We start from the raw sequence: 21,348 nt of genomic DNA, 5'->3' as shown, positions 1-21,348 counted from the left end.
TGGGGCTTCTTAAAGAGGCTATGACAGCGTGACTGGGTGTTGGGGCCAGGGCAGCGGGCAGAAAGAATGGTGGATTCAAGGCAGTAGATGAGCCCTTCTTACTCTGGGATGGCAAAAAGGTAATATTTATAGATTACGGAAAGGTTTGTCCTGGGAATTCCTCTAAAAAGGTCTTTTTTTTAAAAAAGATTTTATTTATTTATTCATGAGAGACACACACACACAGAGGCAGAGACACAGGCAGAGGGAGAAGCAGGCTCCATGCAGGGAGCCCGACATGGGACTCGATCCCAGGTCCCCAGGATCACACCCCAGGCTGTAGGCAGCACTAAACCACTGCACCACCAGGGCTACCCTCCTCTAAAAAATTCTGAGTGTTGTGAGCATAGACACTACCAGTTGGTGGTGGTGCAACAGTGCTTAGGGTGTGCAACAGTGCTTAGGGTGTAATAGACACACAGAAAAAAATGTGTTGGATGAATACATGGGAACATTTTAAAAAATGAAATCAACCACAGAGAAAGCAGATAGAACGTTGCAGTCTCTAAGTACAGAACAAAGAGGTCTCTGAGGTAATTCTAGGGGAATCTGGAATTCCTGTTCCTGAATTCTAATTGTTAGCAGAAGATTTAATATTTTATGAAATATTGGAAGTCATCTACGTTCCACTTCAGCTTTTCCAGGTGGGGTGATAATTTGCCTGCCTACAGATTTAGGGTTGAAATTATGACAGTTATTGTAAAGCATCGGTTCCTATGAGATGCTAAGGAATTACTAATTGATAAAGAGACTAATATGACATTCCTCTCCCCAATCTTTTTGTATTGTTGAATTCTCGAAGGAAGGTATGTTAAGGACAAAGGCAATAAAGGCAATCAGATTCAAGAGAGTCCAACATGACTTCTTTATCTCACTTCCATCTGTACATAATATGCATGGGAATTACAATGGCATATTTGGTACCTACACATCATTTCAGGAGAGGGTATTCTAGGATAATATTAGGGTAGGGGCACAGGGTGGCTCATTTGGTTGAACAAATGATTTTATCTCAGGTCATGGTCTCAGGGTGGTGAGATCAAGCCCAGCATTGGGCTCCACATTCAGCTCAGAGTCTGCTTGTCCCTCTCCTTCTTCTTTTCCCTCTACTCTCTCTCTTGCTTTCTCAAACAAATAAACATATAAAAACATCTTTTTAAAAAAATCAGGGCAGGGTTTTCTAAGGTAACATCATGTATTGTTGGATGTATTGGAGGAGTAGGGGAATCACAGGGAAGGAGAATGAGACACTGGTTATGGTGTTGCTATCAACAGCCCAGGCTTGTTCTGAAACAAAGGCCCTGTGCTCGCTTCGGCAGCACATATACTGAAACAATGGCCCTATCGGTGCTCTGATTCTGTATCTTCTGTTTATAGGATCTAGAATGAAACTGTAGTTTTAAAGCGGGTTCTAGACGGAGGTGACAGTTGTCTCTTATGAAGGTGTCAAGTCCTCCACTGGTTTCTCACCTTACCACACCCATCCTTGACTGGCTGGCTTTCTTTTTGGCATTTTAGGGCGGGCATTGAGGATCCATATCAAAGCTATCATTCTTCAACCCTAAGGGAAGAACATGCTTATGGACATTATTACTACCATAGACACCCGCAGCAGCTACAGGAAGAAAGAGGTACGGAATAATCTCCGAAGAGCTTTTGGGATGGTGCTCAGGGCCTCACCCTGGCAGTCATGCTTGGCTGACATAGAGCCCCTCACTTGCTTCTTTCTTGGCCATGTGAGGCCACAGCAAAGATACTACTGCTAGATGTCTTGAGGAGAAGAGATAGAAAGGAATCATTTTTCTTCGTACGTGTCAGTGATAGTGCTGTATCTACCATTACGTTTTCAGTATTATGGACAGTTTGCACTTCAATCACAGTTTTTTCTTCCACTCCTCCTTATAGCCAAGATTATAGTCTCTGTCCAAGGAACAGTGAAGGCAATTCTTGACAATGAAGTTGTCTAGGGTGTGATTGGGTGTGATGAGTCTGACCATCATCGACCGTGACAGTGGCAGATATGCACTCACAGGAATTTATACCCTTTACCAATAGTAGGGCTTTAGGGATATGCTACTGGTGCTTCTGACCTGCCAGCCAAGGGAAATCTGTTTCAACACAGAAAACACACACACACGATCCCGATGGTTATACAATTGTTCTGAGCCATGCTACCTGGATCAGGGAGGACTGAGGGGCATCCTGTTGACTTCCATCATTAGCTCTCACTTCTTCATTTTATCCAATTTGGCAAATATGTTTTTATACCTATGGTGCTCCAGTAACTCATCTCCATTTATTTATTTATTTTTTTTAAAATTATTTATTTATTTATTTATTTATTTATTTATTTATTTATTTATTTATGATAGTCACACAGAGAGAGAGAGAGAGAGAGAGGCAGAGACATAGGCAGAGGGAGAAGCAGGCTCCATGCACCGGGAGCCCGACGTGGGATTCGATCCCGGGTCTCCAGGATCGCGCCCTGGGCCAAAGGCAGGCGCCAAACCACTGCGCCACCCAGGGATCCCAGTAACTCATCTTCACAGCTGGCGGCTGTCTTTCTAAACTTTTAGGAATAGGAAGTGACTGTCTTCATTTTGTTTTCTCTGAGGGTGCAGTGCCAAGGCGAGAGAGTCCTTATATCTGGCAGGAAGATCACCGAGATCAAAAGTACCTCAGTGAGCATCAGCACGAAAACCAGAATAGTCCGTAAGTGTGAAAGGAAAGGCCAGCTCAACATGGCTCGGCCAAACTCAGACTAAGTTGGGCAAGTCTTATGGCATCCCAGTGCTTGTCTCTATCTCTAGAATGCTGTCTGCTGGTTGTGGAGTAGCCCAGAGTGGCCCAAGCCAGCTTTAAGTGGAGTCTTAACATTGACAGGAGACTCCCAGACTTGGGATCACCTGAGTTCCTGTTGAAGTTGCATAAAGTCCACCCTACAGGAAGGCCTTAATTCTAGGTTGGCCTCAGAGCAAACGTGGTCTTGCAGAAGTGTTCAGTTGGGTCCTGGCTGAGGCTGGGGAGTCTCTCCTCCCCCCTCATCCCCTGGGATAAGGAGAGAAGAAAAGAGTCTTTTGCACAAACATCTGTCCTGGTGCCCTTAGGCCTGGTGCTTTTACCTTGTACAACCAACTGGCCAACCCAACTGCTCTGATGTCAAGTCAGTTCAGGCTGTAAGGCTGCAGGGACCAACCCTTCTCTGCGGGCTTTGGAGTTACTTCTAGTGGCTGTGCTAGGGGACCCAGGAGCTCCTGTTTTTCTGGAATCAATAGATTGGGGGAGAAAAGGGAGGATAATGCTTTTCCCTGTGGCACACAGGCCAACCCTACACTGCCCATGCTTCACAGCTGAACAGCCTCCAGGAGAGAGCAGCTCAGTTTTGCTGGCTCGCCCAGGACCCCCCTTACCTGCTCCTGTCATTTTGCTTCAGATCCAAGAGTCAGAACCCTTATAAAGACAGCCCTGCTTCTAACACTGGACAGGAGAGGCCTGGGGACATGATTCTGGAGAGTCTGCTAACTGGAACCCAGAAGAATGAGGTAATCTGAAGTGACATGGGGGCTGGTGGGCTGTGACAGTACATCACAACTGACACCGAAGCTGTGGCAGGGCAGGGGGCCCTTGGGAGGGGGGTGTCCGGTGACCAGCAGTCTGAGAGGTTCCATCTGCCCCTCTCTGCAGAGCCTCCCCCTTTTCCTGCCTTCCTGTTTCAATCTACGGGTCTGGGGCCCCGATCTGTCCCTTTTGCATTTTTGTCAAATTGGCTGGACCAGGAAGTGTCACCCAAGTCACTCTGAGGTGCTGAGCAAAAGGAGAGGCTGTCACCAGTACTCCAGGGGACTGGCAATTTAGTTTATTCAGGGAGTGAGGAATTGCTGGAATCTTTCAATTCAGGTCTGAAAAGCAGAGTTGAAACCTTTCTCGACTCTTCCAACTCTCTCCTCTGAAATCCTACTGGGTATACCAGCCAGGCCACAAAATGGAGTTCTTAAATTTTTTAAAATAAATTTTTAATTTGAGAATAATTTCAGGTTTATGGAAAAGTGGTAAAAATACTGCTGAGACAAGCTCTTGATTTTTGACAGTCTTATATTAATTTTGTTTCCATGATGAGATCTGTCTGCTTTTTGAGAACATTTTCTTCTGTATACCTAACACTTAACAGGGCAGGGCACATGCTATGTAACATATGCCCATAGGAACAGCAGCCAGACATGAGAACAGCCCTTTACAGCTTTGCATCTATTGTTTCATCCTCCTGGGATATAAGTTCCATGAATTTCTTGTACACCTGTGTCCCCAGGGAAAGCACAGTGCCTGGAGCATAGTAGGTGCTCATTAAATAATGGTGAATGAATACATGAGTAAGTACTTGAAATCTATAGGACAAATATGATGATTTTTTCAAAGATTTTATTTATTTATTCATGACAGACACAAAGAGAGAGAGAAACATAGGCAGAGGGAGAGGGAGAAGCAGGCTCCTCTCAGGGAGCCTGATGTGGAACTTGATCCCTGAACTCCAAGATCACGCCCTGAGTTGAAAGTAGAGCTTAACCGCTCAGCCATCCAGGAGTCCCGACGAATATGATTATATTACAGATGGGAGTCCTGAGCTCAGACAGCTTAAATCATTTTTCCAAGGTCACAGCAGGTATTGACAGAGCTGGGATTTGAAGATTTATTTTATTTTTAAGTCATCCCTACACCCAGAGTGATGCTTGAACTCATAACCCCAAGATCAAGAGTCACATGCTCTACTCACTGAGCCAGCTGGGTATCCCAACAAAGCTGGGATTTGAATTCAGGTCCCCTGACCTCTGTGCTATACCCTTTTCTTTCTTCTTCTTCTTTTTTTTTTTTTAAATGATTTTATTTATTCATGAGAGACACACAGAGAGAGAGAGAGAGAGAGAGAGAGAGGCAGAGACACAGGCAGAGGGAGAAGCAGAAGCAGGCTCCATGCAGGGAGCCCGACGTGGGACTGAATTCTGGGTCTCCAGGATCACACCCTGGGCCATAGGCAGGCGCTAAACCACTGAGCCACCCAGGGATCCCCTACACCCTTTTCACTAGGCCATCATTCATTGATCAAATGCGCACTTCTGTTCCCTGCAACACATCCACATTAGATGTATTTATTTGAAAGTTTTGATTTTGTTGCTTTGAAGGAACACATGGGAGGTCCATCTGTCTGAAAGTGCTTCTGATTCTTCCCGTGTGTTTTCATTATCTTTAACTTCCAGCCACCACTGGCCGACGAGTCCAACCTTCTCCAGCAGCATGAGTCTGGCCTCACCTCCAGCGCCTACGAGCTCAGTCAGTATATAGGAGATGCCTCTGAGCTGTACAACCCCATGGCACCAGCAGCTTGGAGTCCAGTTCAGGCTGGTAGGTACTGAAGTGATCTGAGCAACTGGTTAAGTCTGGTGAGAAGAGGGCTAGTTGGCAACCTCTTGGAAAGTCACCCTTCCTCTGTACTTCCAAGAGTGGATCATTGCCTGCCTCATTTACTTATGCAAGTCTCCTGGGCAGAGAGGCCGTTTTGGCTCTATTTTTACCTTTTCTCTTGTACTAGAGATTGCATCATAGGCAATTCTTAGAAGGGAACACTGCTTCTAGCCATCAGGGTCAGGCTGGGAGAGGAGACATCCAGAAATACTTTAATGTAACAGGTGAAGAAAGTGAAGACCAGAGTCAGTTTGATAAAGCAAAGGCAGGCCACAAAGCAAGGTTGTTTTGTTTGGATGTAGGACACATGTCATGAGTACTGGGGTTATGAGAGCCAGAATCCCCGGTCTCTTGCCATCATGGGGGAGTCTGGGCCTGGTGCCTTACCATTTGGACTAAACCATTGAATCCTTACCTTGTATTTTAACATATTCTGAGAGGCTTAACTCTGACTTGGAGCGTAGGCTTCTTTTAATTACCCCACCCACCCAGAGTCTTATCTTGCGCAGGTGGAATTTGGGTAGAAACATGTCTGTGGTGTACTTCTAAAGATAAATAGTAGCAGTAATGCTAACAGGTCCCCCTGTGTCTATTGGTCAGAGAATGTCTCGGCAGCAGGTCCTAAGGAGCCCATGAAATTCTACATCCCTCATGTGCCTGTGAGTTTTGGGCCAGGAGGTCAGCTGGTGTATGTGAGTCCCAGCTCCCCCAGAGATGGACAGACGGCCCTAGTTGAACTGCACAGCATGGAGGTAAACAAGATTCTGTGTTGCAGAAAGCTGGCACTTGGCTTTGTTTCGCTTTGCCTGAGCCTGGGCATCTCCGGGAATGGGATGCTCTTGTGGGGAACTGGGCCATGCACTCCGTGGATTGGGGCATGTATTGTGAAGGAAAGGGTAGGAGTCTTCTCTCAAAGAAGTGATACTAGATTTAAGTTTCTTCTGAGATGCTATTGGCTCACTTTCAGCAACCGGAGAACCCACTTTAAACCTCCTGTGTTCTCCACAAAGCACGGAGCCACATCCCAGGACCACAGCCACGGGTTCTGATATTGGACTTCACTGACAGGGGCATTGGGTGGACGTGGTCTCGAACGCCAAGTCTGATTTTTTCATTCCAGATTATTCTTAATTATTCTGAGGAGCAAGAGGAGCTGAGAACTTTCTCAGGACCCCTGATCAGGTAAATTATCTTAAGACCTGCCAAGTGAGGGCTTTTGAATCTACAAAATCTGCCTGCCCAGATCAGCATTTTGGGGATTTGCTCTTGGCTTCCTTGAAAGAAAATATCTATCCCCTGTGGAGTAGAATACTCTGTGCAACAAGATAGAGACAAATGTGGCCTGATCTCTTTTGACAAGCAAATGGAGAGTCGAGGGGCAGAAAGAAAAATTAAGATTAAAAATCTGAAGACAGTTCTATTTTGCAGGAGCTACAGAGTAGGAGGTTTTTGTATTCTGAGTACTGAATAGATACTGGTAGAAAGGTGGTGCACAGCCTGGAAAATTATAGACAAGCGGATCAGAGTGGGAAAATGATTCTTGCCATTTTCTGGAGAAAGAGCGCGGTGTGTGTTCCTGGATGGTGTGCAAGTCTGCCCTCTGCAGGATTGAGCTAGTATTGCTTTTAATTTTTTTTTTTAATTTTTATTTATTTATGATAGTCACAGAGAGAGAGAGAGAGAGAGAGAGAGAGAGAGAGGCAGAGACACAGGCAGAGGGAGAAGCAGACTCCATGCACCGGGAGCCGGACGTGGGATTCGATCCCGGGTCTCCAGGATCGCGCCCTGGGCCAAAGGCAGGCGCCAAACCGCTGCGCCACCCAGGGATCCCGCTTTTAATTTCCTAGTCCCATTTCTTTTTCTTTTTAGCAAACAGTATTATTTAATTGGTAACAATGGAAGAGAACAATAAATGACATTATTATAATAAACATCAATACATATTTGTTATATATATGTGTGTATATACATACATGCATACATACATACAAGTTGAGTGATTCAATATTCTAAGTCATAGAAATGTCCTAGTCCCATTTCTGATGGATATTCAGGACATGTTACCCTGGAGAGAGTCCTGGTGGGAGTCAGAGGACCCGGTCCTTGGCCGGAGCATCCTACTAAGTAGAGGTCCCATGGTGGACAGATCAGTTAGTCCTCCCTCAGCCTTAGGGCTCTCTTTATGTAACACCTCTCCATCTGCTTTAAGTGTAAGAAAGCTGTATGTATATCATCGCTACTCTATAAACTTATTCTTATCCTGAAACTTTCCCCTCCAAGAAAAACCCATAGTATTATGACAGTTTCTTCAAGTAAGAGCATTGAATCTCTTATGCAGGCATTCGGATGTGGGGTAGAGCACCAAGCTGGGGGTGTGGACACTAGGGGGCTGACCTAATTTATTGCATGACCTGGAGCAAACAATATTACCCATTTATCGAGCACTTTAGTATACACTATAACATTTGCTAATTCCTTTTATATGGTGGTGGGGTCTTTCTTTCTTTCATTATCCCTATTTTAGGGGGAAAAGCAGAGGTTCAGATGGGATAAGAGCCTTACATAAGCTGAGAAGTGGCAGGCTGGATTTAAACCCAGGGTTGTCTGACTCCGAAGTCTCTGGCCTACTGCCCTATGCCATCCCTGGGCCTCAGTTTCTTCATCTATAAAAGGGAGAGGGAGAATGAGAGACTCTCTGAGGTCCCTTCCTGTTCTACAAGGAAACTACAGACTCAGGCTTCTCTCTCAGCCACCCCCCGCCCCCCGGCTTCTGCTAGCACCCTCACAATGCAGGAGCCTGTGGTCCTGTGCAGGTAAAGAGTATGCCATTCACTCTTTGCTCCCTGAAATCTCTCCTTAGGGAGGATGTACACAAGGTGGACATCATGACATTTTGCCAGCAGAAAGCAGCTCAGAGCCGAAAATCAGAGACACAAAGGAGCAGAGATTCAGCTCTACTGTGGCAATTGTTGGTTCTCCTTTGTCGGCAGAATGGGGTAAAGTATTACGGCTCTGACAGGTGGGCAGGTGCAGGCTGCATTGAAATTTAAGTCTTCCCTGGATAGAGAAGATTCGGCTTACGGCATGATCGTAAAAGATAATGTCAAAGAAGCAACAGATGTCCCTAAGGGAAAAAGTTGCTCAGATGTTAACCCCATTTGCTATTGATAACCTTTTCCCTGTCCTTCTCCACTGGCCTGGGGTTATTGTGCAGTTTTGGGGTTACTGTATGAACCACATGATACACCTACAAAGGTATGTGTATTTCTGGTCATCTCTGTGGCTCCCAGAAGGCAGAACATATCATGAGAGTGAAGCCGAAGTTTGAAGTAACAACAATTCAAGAAAGGACGGTCTTGTGTTTGCATGTTGGCCTCCTCACGGAGAAGGCAGGTGCATCGGCGCCTGGGCTGCCACCATGAGGGCAATAGGATTCTCCCTCAGGATGACCCTCTTTGCCTTTCAGTCCATGGTGGGGTCTGACATCGCTGAGCTGCTGATGCAAGACTGCAAGAAGCTGGAGAAGTATAAGAGGCAGCCGCCGGTGGCTAACCTCATCAACCTGACCGATGAGGATTGGCCTGTGCTGAGCTCAGGGACCCCAAACCTGCTCACTGGGGAGGTTCCCCCCAGCGTGGAGACACCTGCACAGATCGTAGAGAAATTCACTAAACTGCTCTACTACGGAAGGAAGAAGGCAAGTGTGGCCCCTCCAGGCTTGTTTTTAAGAAGTAACCAGGCTCCCACCTCCAATTATAATGAGTAACATTCATCCATTTTATAGCACTTGAGACGTTCAGAAAGGTACAAGGAAAAAAATTATATAGTTTTGCCATTTAAAGATAACATCTGTTAGGGTCGCCTGGGAGGCTCAGTCAGTTAAGTATCTGCCTTCAGCTCAGGTCATGATCTCAGGATCCTGGGATTGAGCCCTGCATCCAGCTCCCTGCTCAGTGGAAAGTCTGCTTCTCCTTCTGCCCCTCCTCCCACTTGTGCTCTGTCTCTCAAATAAATAGATCCTTAAAAAAGATAACATCTGTTAATATCTTGATATATTTACTTTTGGCATTTTTCCATGCATATATATTACAAATAAAATTAAATTACATATAAAATTATTTCTATTTGTTCACTTAAGATTATATGATGTAATACTCCCATGGCATTAAAATGTACCATTTAAAAAATGTTTCACCATATGAATTATAATATTTTATTTATCTAATTCACTGTTTTTGAATATATAGGCTATCTACAATGCTGTCACCCATTATAAATTATACATTTTGAACATCTTGTTATATAAATCTTTGACTTATCTTCTTAATTTTTAGGATAAATACCTAGAATGGAACTATGGGTTAAACTTGTAAAAGTTCTTTACATATGCACTAAATTAGCTACCAGAAAGTTTGTTTCCAATAGTGTCCCCACCAGCTATAGCTAATGTATGCCTACCAATATTGAATACTTCAATTCAACAGATGAAGTGATGCCTTGTTTATTTTTTGATATGTAAATTAGACAATAATAATCTTTATATTATTTATTCAAAAAATTTATTTGAGATGTATTTGAAAAAATTCTGGGATATTTAGTGTGTATGATGTGATGATTTGATATACAAATATCATTGGGTATCATTTTAAGTAGTCTCTACACCCATGATATATATAATATAATAGTATATTGCATATACTATTATATATTATATTTTATATATTACATATATTATATATTATATTAATATATTATATGTTTTATATATATAAAATTATAAAATTATATATTATATTATGTATATATTTTAAATTTTATTGATTTAAATAATCTCTACACCTAATGTGGGGCTTGAGCTCACAACCCTGAGATCAAGAGTCAGATGTCCTTCAGACTGAGCCAGACAGGTGCCCAGACAGTAAATGTATTTGGTTTTGTAGGTCAGAGAGTCTCTGTTGCAACAGCTTAATTCTGCTATTGTCGAGTAAAAGCAGCCACAGATGATATGTAAATGAATGGATATGGCTGTGTTTTATTTATGGACATAGATTTTGAATTACATATAATTTTCGTGTATAATGAAATATTCTTTTTTAAAATTTTTTTCCCCAATCCTTTAAAAACAGGAAAAGTTATCCTTAGTTGGTGGTCTATACTAAAATAGGCAGTGGGCTGAATTTGGTCTTTAGGCTATATTTTCCTGACCCCTGCTCCTTATAACATGTAAATACTGCCTTCATTATTTTTTACAGCTCCATAGATTCCTAAAGATAAATGTAATTAATTTAACTAAGCCTTGATAGATTGACATATAGATGATTTACAGTCTTTTGCAATTACAAGTAACACTGTAGTAACAACCAATGTCATTTTGTTGTATAAGAGAATATACCTATGATTTCTAGAATAGTTTCTGGAAGTGGAAGTGTTGAGTCAAAGGGTATATGGCTTGGAATTGTGAGAAATAGTGACAAATTACCTTTTTAGAGGTTGTGCCAATTACTCTACCAGCAATATTTGAGAGTGCCAATTTCTCCACTCTCACCAACTTAGTGTTTCCAAGCTTTTAATATGTGCCAATCTGAGAGGTTAAAAAAATATAATTTAGTGTAGTTATTTTCATTTCTCTTATTATAAGTGAAATCTAATATCTTATAGTCTGTGAATTTTTTTGTCATGGATTTTCTACATTTTTATGTTGGATTTTTTATCTCCAATTTATTGATTTGTAGGAGCTCCTTACTTTTTAAGGACTTTCTCTATAAAACTACTTTTTTGGGGTGATATTTAGAAAGGCTTTCCTACTTCAAAATTAAATTTTGAAAATAAAGTTCAAGTACTTTTGTAGCTTCACCTTTACATTTGAATCTTTAATCTTATTTTATTTGTATGTGATGTTATATTTTATTTATTTTTAAAAAATTTTATCTATTTATTTTAGGGAGTACGAGTGGGGAAGGGACAGAGGGAGAGGGACAAGCAGACTCCTCACTGAGTGGAGAGCCCAATGTGGGGCTTGATCCCAGGACCTTGAGATTATGATCTGAGTTGAAGTCAAGCACTTGATCTACTGAGCCACTCAGGCACCTCAGTGATGTTATATTTTGAATGAGTACAAGACATGAAACTCAGTGAAGATCAATGGGATCATATGATAGCCATCTCCTGTTCACTAAATAGTAGGGACCTACAATTTCAGCAATGATTTATTTGTTCAGTAAACATTTATTGTGCAGCCACTACTCCTAAGGCATTGGATCCAGTGGGGGACACAGAGATAAATCAGTAATAATCTCTTTCCTTAAGAAAGATTAAATAATAACATAACAATAACAAAAGCAAATATTTAAAAAATAATTTCTATGTATCAGGCACTTCCTTACCATCTTACATGTATCATCTCATTTATCTTCACAGAGGCCCTGTAGGTTAAGTTCTTTTTTTTTTTTAAGATTTTTATTTATTTATTCATGAGAGACAGAGACATAGGCAGAGGGAGAAGCAGGATCCATGCAGGGAGCCTTACGTGGGACCTGATCCTGAGTCTTCAGGATCACACCCTGGGCTGAAGGCAGCAGCTAAACCACCAAGCCACCCAGGCTGCCCTGTCTTGTTTTATGTACTTGCAAATGAGGAAAGTTACTGAGTAATAAAGCAGCCTGATGTCTGAGCTCGGGCTCCAATCATCCCCTACACCACTTGTTTCCTTGGACCCAAAGGTGAGCAGGGGATAGAAAGAGTATTCTGGGAGTTGAGAGTGGCTCATGAGCTGGAGACCAAAATATCTCTCATATCTTTATCAATATTTGACTGGTGCCTTGTTTCTGGCACTGTGTGAGATTAATATCAATGTAATTTCTCAATTTCTTCACTTATTCTTAAATTATATTTTTGGAGATGCAAATTTTTGAACAAAGTCATGATTCCCAACCAATTATTAGTAATTCCCTTTAAAAATACTGTTGTGAAATATGAAACATATGAAAAGAGTAACTCAATGTCATTTTTCCTTGTAGCAGATGTGAGGCTGAACTTCCTAATGGTGGTTGTTTAAATTTGTTCTCTTTCTTGAAATAAGATAGTGTGGGAGATACTGAGATGATCAAAGAAATTTGCACCTGGAGGTGGAGTTACCTCATTAGTGACTTCCTGTCCAGAAATCACATTATTTTTGAGGACTAAGGAAATTATTAATACCAGGTCAAAACCTCAAATATAAATTAAGCTCTTACTAAATAATTCTGAAAATTGAATGAAAAGATGAGTGTGGGTGTGTCTGTTATGTCTATGTTAAAATTTGCAGCTTCTAACTGATCTCACCAAGTTAATGGTGTTATTAATTTGGCATATGAATTTGGTAGTTAACAAACACTTGATAGTTAACAAGCAATTAGTTATACTATTAGGTGGAGCAGGTTAACCACTATGCATACTGTCCTAAACATAGTAGCAGCTTCTTTCTATTCACATGGGAGTCCTGGGCGGGTGAATGGAACAGGGGGGCATGCCTCCTCCATGGAGTAGTAGTTCAAGCAATCAGCATGGAGGAGGCTGTACCATCTGAGCATCTTCAATCCAACCATCCAGATGGGGAAAAGGGTGTGGAGGACTAGGCGAGGGGTTTCTACGAGCCAGACTGTGGAAGTGGCACACATCACTTCCATTCCTGTTCCACAGCCTGGAACTCAGCCACTTGCAGGTGCAAGGGAGGCGGCAAAATGCAGGTCAAGAAGGGGAGCACGTTTTGATGGGGAACGAGCAATATCTGCCACAGTTGCAAAAAAGAAACTGTGCCCCCACAAATATCATCTTGCTGCCTGTATTTTGAGGCTCAGACCTTGGGGTGAGGTGTTTAGGTTCATAAAAGCATCGTGTGATATCCGCTAAAGAGATAAGGCTAACTGGAAACTGTTTGAGGGGCAGCTAATAGCATAATGGGTTTGATTAAGTGAGGGCTGGAGAAGGGACATTTCAGAAATATGTGCCAGTTGGAGCCCATTTACCCCCTGCTTTTTGTTCCACTCGCAGATGAGGCTCTGGGTCCCCTGGGAGCCTAGCCTCTGTGGCTCAGGGGTAGCAGTACCCAAACACCGTTGTATTGAATGTGACATGTTTTTGTTTTCAGGAAGCCTTGGAGTGGGCCATGAAGAACCACTTGTGGGGCCACGCTTTGTTCCTTGCCAGCAAGATGGACCCAAGGACCTACAGCTGGGTTATGAGTGGGTGAGTGAGCTGGGCGCTGACAAAGGAGACCATTGGAGCAGAGACTTTTCCTCCAACCCCCAAGGGAGGGGGTGGTGGGGAGAAATGCAGGATGATCAGGGAAACCCTTACACCAAGCATCCTTCCAATTTCTCTTTTCTGACCCAGATGTAGGATATCCCTCCTCTAGGTTCTTATAACCTAGACATAGACACATTCTTTCTACCTGCCTGCTAAATAAACATTTTAATAATATTTCTCAGAGTGTGAGTTTCCAAAAATTCCATAGGTTTCTACAATCTGGCAGTTCTCTTTGGGAGAGGCTATTCTAGATAGTTCCATAGGTGAGGGAATAGGTGACCCCTTCTGGTGAACTGACAGGGGCTTAGTTAGGAGCTGTCTACTGTTTAGTCTTGCAGTGGGGAATGTGGTTGCTGAGAGGAAGGTAAGGATATGGGGAAACAGGAGCTGTGCTAGGAACAGTTTCATAGGACTGGGAATTGGAGGCAGCAGCCTTCATCTAGAGCAGAGGGACATGATGAGATTGAAGGGATGTTTGGTCAGAGATGCTGGCACACCGAGACGGGGACGACACAGGATGGGAGGTTGACTACATGGCCAGAGGTTTGGAACAAGAAGGATTACGTGGAGAAGCTGGGTGTAGGGGCGCTGGAGAAGGGTTTCTGAGTAAGCCCGTTGGGCTGTAGCCAGATCCATGGGAGAGCAGGGACAGATGTAGGGGGGAGGTAAGGAGGGCTGGGGGGCCCTCCTGTAAGGGGCAGGCTTGGATCAGACAGTGAGAAGGACAGTCCCTCAAAATGTTCATCTTCCTGTGTTGGTTGAAGCTGTGAAGCTGTGAAGCTCTCAGCTTTAACTCAAGTTTAAATTGGCCATAAATTGGCTGTCGGGCAGTTGGCTGGGAAGATCACACCTCCCTTCAAGGCTGTCACACTCCCCTTCTGCACCCTGGCATCCATGGATTCTCTTTTCTACCCCAGTCCTCAGTCTTCGCAGGACTAGGAGCGCCTCTGCACATTTCATTATGCTCAGCCTGGTGAGGAGCACTGGAGTTTTATTATGAAAAGCACTCCGAGCTCCCAAGGCAAGGGTGCTATTAAATAAAAGACCGTGTTCTGAGGGATGATTTTCCTTTGGGTTTTGGAAATGAACATCCCACAACCCCACGTTAGAGCATACATCTCTGCTATAGTTTTTTGCCTTGGGCCATTGATTTTTGATGGGGCCCAGTGAATTGTGAAAAATCTCTCTTACTGAGTGTGCTTAAATCTCAAATCAGCGATAGAGCTTATTATATCCTTGTTAAGCATATCCCACGGTTTGTCATCAGCAGGATCATTTCTGGTCCCTGTTCTACGCCTCTTTGGTTACTGGAAATGGCTATTTAGTGCTTGTGAGGAAAAGCACTGCAGAACCAGGCTCGTCTTGAGCCAGAGCAACCAGCTCTGAGAGCTGTGGGCAGGGCACGAGGGGGCTGCTTCAAAGGAGTAGAAGTCAGAGTGGGTGATCTGCTGGGCAGGGGGCCCCACAGAGGGGAGGTTTGGGTTAAATGCTGGGGTTCTCCAGGGATCTATGAAATGTTGGGGTATCATTTCCATGACAAAGAAAGCCTAGAGAAATGGTTACTCCAGAGTTAGGGTGTCAGTGCCAAAGATCAGGAAGTAACCCCCAACAGTGAGCTCAATGTGGGGTGTATGGTGGAATGAAGATCTTGCCAAGCCCCCCAGAAATGGGATGTAGCAGAGGCACAACTGACAAGCAAAGAGAAATCCATGTTCCAAAAGAAGCTGCTGAAATCAAATAGAAATGTATGGGAGTTTTGCCCCACTGGCAAGAGGTAAAAGGCCTCTTGGCTTGGCCACCATTAACGGTCACCTCTCTCTCTGCAGCTTCACCAGCACGCTGGCTTCCAACGACCCCCTGCAGACCCTCTTCCAGTTCATGTCGGGGAGGATCCCCCAAGCAGCCACGGTACTCCTTCAATACCCCAGCATCCTAGGGCATTAGAGGGTGGGGAGCGCTTGGGAATGAGGTGATGACTAGCGATTTTTATTTTAAACTTTTTTGGGGGGTGGGTGGGGGAGAGAGAGAGAGAGAATCTTAAGCAGACTCCCCCTGAGTGCAGAGCCTGATGCAGGGCTCGATCTCACCACCTTGAGATCATGACCTGCCTGAAATCAGGAGTCAGACTCTCAACGAACTGAGCCACCCAGGTGTCCCAAGGGGTGATGACTTTAAACTAAAAATAAATAATAATTGTTTGTTAATCACTTATTGTGCACTTGGCCCTGTGCTGAGCACTTTGCTTCATATCGTTTCAGTTAATGCACAGAGGTAGGAATTCTTATCACCATTTTGCAGATGTGGAAACAGGTGCAAAGGTGTAAAATGACCCGAGATCACAGAGCTTGGAGAAGCGGAGCCAGGACTGGCTCAGGTCTGTCTGATTCCAAAGCACGGCTGCCTGCTTTGCATGCATGGATAGCGAGAGAGCCCAGCGTTCCCAGGCTTCCCAGAGCTAGGTTGCCCTTCTTTCCCACCACCGTGCACTGAGCTGGCAAAGCTGGATATATTCGATTTTACATGCTGTCTAGAGTTGGATAGAGCTCAGAAGTCCCAGACCAGTTTGATGGTTTTCCTATGAAAACAGACTTGATCTTTTTGCCCCAAAGAATCCTTCTTTATCCTGGAAGTCAATAACTTTACTGGGATGTCTCTTAGTGTTGACTGTCTGGGACAGTCATTTTTCTTGGCGCAAAGCATGCTCTTTTGATATCTACATTCATATTGTGCAGTTCAGGAAAGTTTTCTTGAATTATATCTATCTTCAATATTTGTTTTGTTCCATGTTCTGGTTTTCTTTCAGGAATTCCATGTACATACACTTTCATATATCTATGAATATGTACACATACAAATGCAGATTATATGTCTTTTTCTCTTTAATTAAAAACACTTTTTTGTTTTCTTTCCTTCCTCCTTCCCTCCCTCTCTTTCTTCTTGTCCTTCTTTTCTTATTTCCATCCTGTGTATCCCTTACTGTTTTTTCATCAATGTCTCTTCATTTTTGTGCTCTTGCCATTTTCGTCTTGATTTCTTTGACTTTTCTTCCACTTCTTCCCTGAGTTCTGAAGGTCACATTTACCTCTTCCTGTTGTCCATAGTCTCTTTCTTGGGCTCTTATAACTCAGCTTTAGGTCCTTGCTTCATAAGAAATTGTTTCGTTATTTTACTTAAATTCATGATGAAATGTTTGGTGATACTTCTTTATTCATTTTGTGGTAACAGTTTTCCAGCGAGTATTCTTTCTAGCTTCCATTTATTTTTCCATGTTACTGCCCTTCTTTTATCTGTATAATGAATTTGTACAGATTTTGTGCATATTACTTGACAGGAGTCAAGTCTTCCCTGGGCCAGCTGTTTGTGGTAGGTTTGTGATGTGGAGGGGCCAGGGCCATGCTGCAGGCTACCTGGCATTTTCTGCATGATTAAGAGTGTTCAGTGGGTATCTGTGTAGGCTTTGATTCTTCCCAGGCCAGCGGAGATGACTGTGGGATCTTTTCCTTCTGGAGTTCTCTCTCTGCTTCCTCCTGAACTCACCTCTTTTCAATCTCTACTACTTCTGGCAGCTTTTTCTTATATTTCGAGGTTGAGTTTTTGCTGACACCTAGTTTTAATGAAAATGGACTCCACATTTTTGCTTTTTTTGTTCTTCTTGCTTGGGGACAATTCTTAGAAAAGAAAAGAGAAATGATGAGTTTCATGCCCCATCGTAAAGCCCACTGGCTATATGGGAACACAGAGTGCTCACAATTCAGCTGAATGGCTGTGCACAGCTATGAAATTGCACCATGTCATGAAGCAGGAAATGATGTAATCAATTTACGGTCCATTGGGTCTCCCTGCGATGGTAGAGTTAGCTAAATGCTCCCTGCTTTTAGGTGAGAAAACTGAGAAGTCAGAGGTGATATGCCAATGCACATCTTGGTGCAAACACTAAGTATTTGATCTTAGTGTTTGAGTTTCCTCACATTGTGGCATCCAGTAAAAGGCCAGTCTTTAGTTACTTGGAATGAGTGGGAAAAGCATGGCAACCAGAAAACACAGATGTGGGCTTCTATCACGGGTTAATCCAGAGTCTGCTCCTTACTGCTCTGTGGACTTGGCCTTCTTAATCTCAGAATGTCAGGTTTTCCTATCTCAGAATGTCAGGTTTTCCTCTTTGTGGGCATTTTGATGGCTCACCAATAGAGTTATTGTGAAAATTACAGGAGGGAGAATATCTGAACACATATCAACCACCATGCTTGACCCACTGAAGTTAGTTAGGTATTTGCTGTCTCTCGAACACTTTTTCTCTCCATAGATCTGTTTTACAGTGGGTTTTTTCAGATCACCTGGGGGAAGAGACAGAAGAATGACTTCTAAGTGTTTGTTCTTTTCAGCAAGGATTTTTCTTTTGCTCATTCTTTTCGCTCCAGCAAGAAAGGGCCTGCTTACATGGGGATGATAATAGTACCCAATGCATGTGATTGTTCACAGGAGAAACATTTAGCACCAGGTATGGTTCATGGTCAGAGTGCAGTGAGTGAGAACTGCTCTTCTTGCGATTGACTATCATCATCCCCCTCATTCATGTTGCATCACCCAGATAAACAAAGAGTAACCACTAAGTGGAGTTGGTTAAAGCATCTTTTTCCTTGGGATAATTACAAAGACCAAATAGTTACGAATTGTTCTGACTTCCAAATCTTAGTGATTATTGTCAATCTCTTGCTCTACCCATTCTATGTAACAAACTGGAAGATGGACTGACTGGTCTGCAAATCACCTCTTTCCTTTGGCTGGGTTTTCATCTGTGTGTGTGTGTGTGTGTGTGTGTGTGTGTGTGTATTTGCACCTATGTGTCATTTATAAAGAGCAAACTAAGTGCGAAGCACTATGCTATGTGCTTTTACCTAGCTATCTTATTTTATTGTCAATACTAACCCTGTTAGGTTGAAATGATGATCTCTACTTAAGACATGAGGAAAAAAGGTTTGAGAAACTTGCTCAAGGTCACACAGCTAGTGAGAAGCAGGACTCCAAGGGGCGCCTGGGTGGCTCAGTCAGTTGAGTTGCCCATTCTTGATTTTGGCTCAGGTCATGCTCTTGGGGTCATGAGATCCAGCCTCACTTGGGGCTCTGCGTTCAGCAGGCAGTCTGCTTGAGATTCTCCTTCTCCCTCTGCCCCCCACCCACAATGCCTCACCCCTGTGCACACTTGCTCTCTTTCTTTCTCTCAAATAAATAATAAATCTTAAAATTAAAGAGAGGCAGGACTCCAGTTGAATCCAGGGCCTGTTTGTTTCTGTGATGTTATGTTGTTTTTTTATTGATATTTTCTGTCCTGAAATCCCCCTATATTCAAGAGAAGGGAGGCCCAAGCCCCACCCTTTGTGTGGGGTATTTTTGGCTCTGTATGCACCCTACTGCCCGCTTGTGGAGCTCTGCTGCCGCTGCATTGTCACCAGAGGGAGGAGGCATAGCCCTCAGCCGGGGAACAAGATGAATGGGGTCTGGGTGCTGGGCTGGGCCACCTGGCCTGTCTCATTCTTCAGGTGGCAATTGGAACTCGACTTCTAGGGTTGTTGTGAAAGTTAACTAAGGTGACGTGTGTGAAAGGCCTTTGTAAAACCAGAAAACACAAGCCATTTGGAAAGTTATTAAGGGGCTTAGGGCTCCCCTGACTCCTAACGGGCTAAGTGGATTCTTCCTAGGAGTCAAGGATGTCTTGTCTCCCTTCTCCCACCGAAACATCAGGGTTTGTTGTGTTTTTCTGGGTTTTGTCCCTCGCTGTTGGGATGGGGTGGGGCAACCAGGAAGAAATGTGAAAATCAGGAAGTGATCAACAGTGTCATTTTATTTACCTGTTTCCCGATATTCCTGTGGATGTCCCTATGAGCATGTGTCTGTGTCCCTACCCATCCTGCAAGGAGTCTGACCCTTTAAAAGGAGATCTTAAAATCCACGAAGGGCAGCACTGTGGGCAGTGCACGGGCACATCCCCAGAACTCCAATCTGGGAGACCAACCACTTTTCTTCACCTACATCCTGGCCAGTGCTATCATGATCATTTGTCTCCCATTTTGCCTGTTGTCTTTCAGTGCTGTGGGGACAAGCAGTGGGGAGACTGGAGGCCTCACCTGGCTGTGATTCTGTCCAATCAGGGCGGGGACCTGGAGCTGCACCAGCGTGCGATTATCACCATGGGGGACACCCTGGGTAAGCAGAAGCCAGCCCAGCTGCCCTCATCTCCTCTCGGGCATCTCCAGGCCAGCTTTAAACATCTATCCCGAAGCTTTAAGGCACTATGCAGGGCCTGCCTGGGTCTGTGCTCTCCGTGTTTGGGGAACTCCAGGGAAAGGAGCATCTTTCTTGCCTCTCCATTTCCCAACATTTTTGCTGCAGGCCAATGCAGGCCAGGCCCCTGAGATTCGAGATTCAGGTTGTGCTGCCGTAGGAAGCAACTCTCAGCAGCTGGCTTTCTATCCCTGGTCAGATCGCCCTGAAGATGGAGTTAACACATGGGGAACCTCGCCGCCTATTATGGTTGGTTGCACGGTGACCCAGCACAGACAGATAGGAAACTCTATTTTTGCCCGAACTACCCTGGGGAATTGTGTGGTTTGTGTTCTCTCTCAGTGAACGTGGCCTTACAAACACTTAGGGGTTATTGGATGTTCCAGATCGGTGGTTCTCAAATTTGGTCCAGGGGAAGAACATCCAGAAATCATGACAGTCTTTATAAACTTTGTGACATATCGCTCTGTTAAACCTGAAGTAGCAGTATGTAGGGTCGTGGGCCAAGTCGGCTGGCACGCTGCTTGGCACCATTAGAGATGGGGGTAGGTTTTGTTTAGTCCTTCTTAGGTGCCAGGCACTGTGCTGGGTAACGTACGCAGTACTTAATTCAATTTTGAGGTCATGGGAAATGTATGGGAGAACATTCTGGAAATGGGAGCCAGTGGGTAATTATGATGATTTTTGTGAGCTCTGGGAAAAGTTTCCTATGTTTGATTTCTGCAGGAGAAGCATTAGTGCCCCAAGAAGCCGAATTTAAAATCTGCTACTCCCCCACGGCCCACTTCTTTGCTCAGGTGTATGCACCTGTTCCTTTTCACTCCCAGGAAGGACTAACATGTTTAGTAAATTCCTCATCACAAATACATGAGGGGAACAGGAATTAGTGACCTATTCTGGCCAAAGAGAACTGAAATGGAATGTCTGAAGCCAAGAATGTGGGTGGGAGGGGGGTTGTGGTTTACGGCCTCTGACTCCTGAGCCCTCCACTCCTGGACTCCCATGAGGACTCTCCCCTGGGCAACCCCCCCCCCCCCAGCCTGCCGTGCCATCTCTCTCTCATCCTGCCCAGAGAGTGGGTCCCCACACGGCATGCTCCATGACTGAGGCTGGCTCTCCTCCTCCTGCAGCTGGGAAGGGACTGGTGGAGGCAGCTCACTTCTGCTACCTCGTGGCTCACGTGCCCTTCGGTCACTACACCGTGAAGACTGACCATCTGGCCTTGCTTGGCAGCAGTCACAGGTACGTGGTCTTCTGGGGATGGGAGTGGGAAGGATGTTTTCCAGGGGATTG

General features: G+C 44.2%; 1 protein-coding gene across 5 annotated transcripts in view; it reads left to right on the top strand.

Moving 5' to 3' along the window:
• Positions 1–21,348, top strand: part of SEC16B (SEC16 homolog B, endoplasmic reticulum export factor) — a 56,407-nt gene that overhangs the window by 18,247 nt on the left and 16,812 nt on the right. For 4 of the 5 annotated variants that reach the window (XM_072830748.1, XM_072830747.1, XM_072830745.1 and 1 more), the window contains 12 exons: positions 1,558–1,670; positions 2,661–2,751; positions 3,473–3,581; positions 5,289–5,433; positions 6,094–6,245; positions 6,614–6,675; positions 8,354–8,489; positions 8,960–9,190; positions 13,619–13,716; positions 15,603–15,684; positions 19,860–19,977; positions 21,186–21,297. In XM_072830748.1, the coding sequence (XP_072686849.1) occupies positions 1,558–1,670; positions 2,661–2,751; positions 3,473–3,581; positions 5,289–5,433; positions 6,094–6,245; positions 6,614–6,675; positions 8,354–8,489; positions 8,960–9,190; positions 13,619–13,716; positions 15,603–15,684; positions 19,860–19,977; positions 21,186–21,297 (1,449 nt within the window). Of the gene's footprint in view, positions 1–1,557; positions 1,671–2,653; positions 2,752–3,472; positions 3,582–5,288; positions 5,434–6,093; positions 6,246–6,613; positions 6,676–8,353; positions 8,490–8,959; positions 9,191–13,618; positions 13,717–15,602; positions 15,685–19,859; positions 19,978–21,185; positions 21,298–21,348 lie in introns of all 5 variants that reach the window. The other variant, XM_072830750.1, reaches the window with a different exon arrangement.

The sequence above is a fragment of the Canis lupus genome, chromosome 6 (genome assembly GCF_048164855.1).
Source record: "Canis lupus baileyi chromosome 6, mCanLup2.hap1, whole genome shotgun sequence".
Lineage (NCBI taxonomy): Eukaryota > Metazoa > Chordata > Mammalia > Carnivora > Canidae > Canis > Canis lupus.
The sequence above is the reverse complement of the archived record's forward strand: the minus strand, read 5'-3'. Positions and strand labels throughout refer to the sequence as shown.